This window comes from Nicotiana attenuata, chromosome 3, assembly GCF_001879085.1.
Source record: "Nicotiana attenuata strain UT chromosome 3, NIATTr2, whole genome shotgun sequence".
NCBI classification, from domain to species: Eukaryota; Viridiplantae; Streptophyta; class Magnoliopsida; order Solanales; family Solanaceae; genus Nicotiana; species Nicotiana attenuata.
Window position 1 is genome coordinate 55,237,404 of NC_031991.1, and position 4,841 is coordinate 55,242,244.

General features: G+C 36.3%; 1 protein-coding gene across 1 annotated transcript; it reads left to right on the forward strand.

Annotated features, from left to right (window-relative positions):
* LOC109224657 (zinc finger RNA-binding protein 2-like) lies at window positions 305–3,132 on the forward strand. Its single transcript, XM_019389193.1, has 6 exons — window positions 305–462; window positions 678–819; window positions 1,366–1,516; window positions 1,670–1,695; window positions 1,857–1,968; window positions 2,094–3,132. The coding sequence occupies exons 2-6, from the start codon at window positions 691–693 to the stop codon at window positions 2,741–2,743; spliced, it is 1,068 nt and encodes a 355-aa protein (XP_019244738.1). The 5' UTR covers window positions 305–462; window positions 678–690; the 3' UTR covers window positions 2,744–3,132.

Sequence of the window (4,841 nt, forward strand, 5' to 3'; positions counted from 1 at the left end):
AATTAAAATAATCTAATAGAATCATATTCTACTTCTCTTCTTTTTATTTTCACAAAACAGTAATTTAATTACTAGATTTCACTATACTATTCTAATCCCAATTTTTGTGGAAAAGGATAAAGTCACAGGAATAATTAAAGCAAAATTAGTTTTAAAACAGAAAAAAAAAAAAGCCAGAAGGAGGAAGGTGTGAGGAGATAACGTGGCACTACCCCAATGCTCGCACTGATTCGTACAATACAAAGTGCAACACAGTTTGCGCCTGACCATTTTTAGTTAATTTTAGTGCCCTTTGATAATTAATCTCAACTTTACTCCTCTACCGTCGGATTCTGTTTCTTATAACACTCCAATTGTTTCCATTGCTATACAAACAACAAAGCTAAAACCCAAAAACTGAAACTTAATCGGGCGAAGAAGGCACATTGATCTTTCCGTCTGTTGATTGTGTTACATAATTGGGTTAATTACTTTAACTCCTACAGTTTCCTTTATGTTTATAAATTTATCCAATTCAACTCTATTTCCTGAAACTTTTAAGTATTAATCAAATCCTTTAACAGTTGCATCTATTTTTATTTGATATATAAAAATACTGCATTGTTGGAGGTTTTTTCGTTTACAGTTAGCTTCATATTTGCTTAACAAGTAATTAGGCATGATAAAATTGATTGCAGGAAGTTGACATAAATGGCTGAAAATAAGGGAGTGCGTTCCCGGTCAGTGGAGTATGCTATTCAGCGTGAGTTAGCATTTAAAGAGAAGATCGCAAATTTTTTTGCAGATGATGAATGTCCGCCGGATGTTTTGCCCTTTGAGGTCTGTTTCTATCTATCTTCTCCTATAAATGCATGCCATGTGTTTTTCATACAAGTATGCCCCTTGTCTTAAATGAGAAGGAAAGTAAGATGTCTTTGTTGATTTGGGATCAAAAGTGGATTCAGCATTTGAAGTTTATGGGTTCCTATAGCGACCTTAAGTTAATATACAATAATAATTGAGTCCACAGTCAAATATGTATAGATGTTTAGTGAATTTTTAATACATATACAAAATCAGAAAATTCCCTCTGTTATATTTTTTTGAATTAAAAAGGAAAAAGAATCCCTTTTTAAGTTTGATCTTAGCTTCAGTTACTAAAAGTACATTGTATCTTGGACGGCGATAAAATTTGCAGTACTCCTTGTATCTTGTATGTTAGAAGGATCATAGTAAGACTTGATCCTTGATACTGGTACCTATAAACTACTCCTAGTAACTATGGAGTATAATTTATTCAATAAACCCTGCGAATTAACTTTATATATCTGATGATATGTGTGTCAAAGATTCAACCCTTCTAATAGAACATGATCCAAGTTTTAGGTAAAACGATGGAAAGCTTTGATTTCCAAGAAGAAAAGATCGGCTGATGGAACAGCAGATTGCAGTCCACCAACAGCCTCTAAATGCGCCAAAGGTTCGCAGGAAATGTTGAAACTTTTGGATTCTGATGGTAGTTTCTGTTCGTCTAAAGGTAGCTTTTGTTCGTCTTTTCTTTACTAATTCTTTTCTCGTGTAAGTACAGCTACAACTTACTAATATCAAAGCAATTGCTGTAGAATGTTACATTTATTTGCACACAATGTACAGTTTATTGCTGCTGTTTTAAGATTTTTCCTCCTTTCAGGTACCATCTTCAGGAGCAATTCAAATGTAAGTGCCAAGTGTCCCTCCCCTCATCCATTACCTGACTCATCCTTGGTACCAGTACCTCTAAACTATATTTTGTTCGCTCAATCCTGCGAAATAACTTCGTACCTCTAATGTTCTGTGTGTCAAATATTCAAATCTAATAGAAATCGTCCAAGTTTTAGGTAACAAGACGGAAAGCTTTGATTTCTAAGAACCAAACAACATCTACATACTCCAAAGTTCCACAGGGAGCATTGGAACTGTTAGAATCTGATGGTCCAAGTAATACAAGAGGTAGTTTCCGTTCCTCTTTTCGTGTTCTTTTTGTTCCTGCAAGAATATACAAATAACAAATACCAAAGCAATTGCTGCTGATTACAGTTTATTGCTGCTGTTACAAGATTTATCTATTTTGTCAGGTGTCATCTTCAAGAGCAATTCAAGTGTAAATGCTGACTGTCCTTGTCCTGATCCATCAAACAAGCAGCCTTTTCCATGTCCATCTTCTGCTCAAAGTCCGACCACAAGTCATAGTGTAATGCCATTGCCTGATGCATCAACCCCTTTACAAACCCCTAATGCAGTGCTACCGCCTAACCATTTTTCAAGTACGACAACATCGGCACCCCGTCCATCATTAAGCTCTACATTTACTTACTCTGGTAGAAAGAAATATGCAGAGTCCAGCAACTCTGGCGGCCTGCCACCTCAGCAGCAGTACTACTGTAAAATCTGTAGAGTTCATTGCTCTGGGACTCTTTGTTTCGAGCAGCACTTGAGAGGCCGCATGCACAAGCTGAAACTCGGGGATTCAAGTGTCGAGGAAAGAAACAAGCAAGTAAGATGTGACTTGTGCAAAATTTTCTGTCAGGATGAAAGTTTATTAAAGATGCACCTTGAAGGTCAGAAACACAAGGCTAAGCTACTAGAACTCGACCGTGGTGAGAAAATTAAAGATGAGAACAGCCAGCAATTCTGGTGCGAATTATGTCAAACTCCATGCATGAATAAAGAAACTTTCATATTACACCTCAACGGGAAAAAACACCGTAAACATGTGTGTTCTTGAGGAGGAGAAGAAGAAGAAAGCTGAAGCCATGTACTCTTCCATGGCTTGTTTTGAATCCACATAACAGAACAGGAACCAGTCACCAGGGTGAGAAGTGTCACAATTGTTAACACAAAAACTGTCTTTATATGTCTGTTTAGTCTTAACTTCATTTTACGATGTCTTGAACTCCTCAGGGGACAGTTGACATTCTTAGACGATTGCATATCTATTACTCAACAGCAGAGATTCTTAGATGATTGAATATATATTACTCAATAGCATCTCACAATATGTCCAAACTAAGCAGACTACTGATGCAATCAGCTCCAGGTACTAGTTTTTTAGGTGCTACTCACATTTTGGTGCATTTATTAAGTTTTATTCTCTTAATGTGATTAGATATTTAAGAGTTCTGTTTGTACTCGTTACTTAATCTGATTATATATAAGTACTGATATAAGAATTTTAGGCTACTCTGTGTACATTCTAGACATGCTTTGCAGCCAAATAGACCAACTAAGTAAACAATGTATGACATACTTAGACAAAGCTTTTGCAGGAGAGAATGCATTTACTAGCACTACTTAAAGCAGCAATAAGAATAGAACATGATCAAAGCCAAAGAAAAAACCATGTTTACAGCAGCACAGATAATAAGCGACTAAAATGGTAAAACAGAAGCACTAAATAGAAGGGTTTTTTTAGGCCACCTTCATAAGTATTTTCTTCCATTTTCGGGGATACATTAGGCATTTTGATTATCAAGACTATCTTGAGAGCCACTACAATACAAAAGATGACAGTATGAATCAATCATATCCTGGAATGGTTTTCATGAAAAGTAGTAAGCTGATGAAATTGGTATATATATATATGTGCAAATCTCCAGAGAGGAAAAGACAAAAGACAAGCAGCCTCATGTAAGCTTTATTCCAAAATCAGGATCTTAGTTCTTCTGACCCACAGCTAAAGGCACAAGGTTATGGCAGAATAATTTAATAAACATGTTGGCAATGGAGCGGGGCGGGTTTGGCAAAACCCACAAAAATGTCAACCCATCCCGCCCCGCCCAGCATAGTTATTTTTTCAATTTTCAACCCGCCCCGCCCCACCCCACTTAATTTTTTTTTAAAAAAAACTAGTTTGACATTTTATTATTTTATAAAATGTAGAGTTTAATATAATCACATAAACATAAAACTAAGAAAGTATTATGCTGATTTTCCAAAATAAATGGGTTACTATCATTTCCTATTACTAATACGATATCTTGATTCATGTAATATCATTTTGGTGAGACTTATGCAAATTGGTTAATTATAACTCAAAATAGTATTCGTGCTAGTGAAGAAGAATGTGAAATTGTAGTTGAAATGATTGCTTTGTTTCAAAAAAGATAAAATTCAAAGTTTGCCCCGCATTAAACCCGCTCCGCCCCGCTTTAAAAAATTTAAAAAGAGTTTTAACCCGCCCCGCTGCATTGACATCCATCGGCTTACTGCAAAATCAATCAAAAAATTGGACACAAAATCTTCAGACATGGAAAAGCTTGAGCCCCAGCCCCAGCCCCAAAAAGGATTCTCTTGGAGTCAAAGCACCGACAAATTATGCAGATGAGAGCCTTATAATCCGGCAGTTACATAACCAAAAGTTAAAACGAAAGGCAAACATGATCTTAGATGGTAATGTTGTAAGTGTTAGGATCGAAAAAGCAGGTGTTATGCGGAAGCTAGCAAAGCAAACCTTGAACGACGATAAATCATACAACAAATAGAAATCTACCAAAAGAGACACAAACATTTAACGTGGTTCGGTCAACTGACCTACGTCCACAACGGAGATGAGCAATCCACTATAATAAAAAGAGAGTACAAAATATCGAGAGAACAACCTCACGAAGAGACAAACACAAGTGACACACTTACACTTGTCCCGTAAAGTTCTCCCCCTAGACACGACTCTCAAGCCCCCTATGGCTACATTGTGGATGCTACTGAATGTGAAAGAAGGATCCTCAATTTATACAAGTTCAAACCTTTTCCTACAAGAAAAAGGACTAGCCAAATATTGGAGATTTATAATTTCCTTTTACAAAAAGGAAAACACAGTTAAGGTA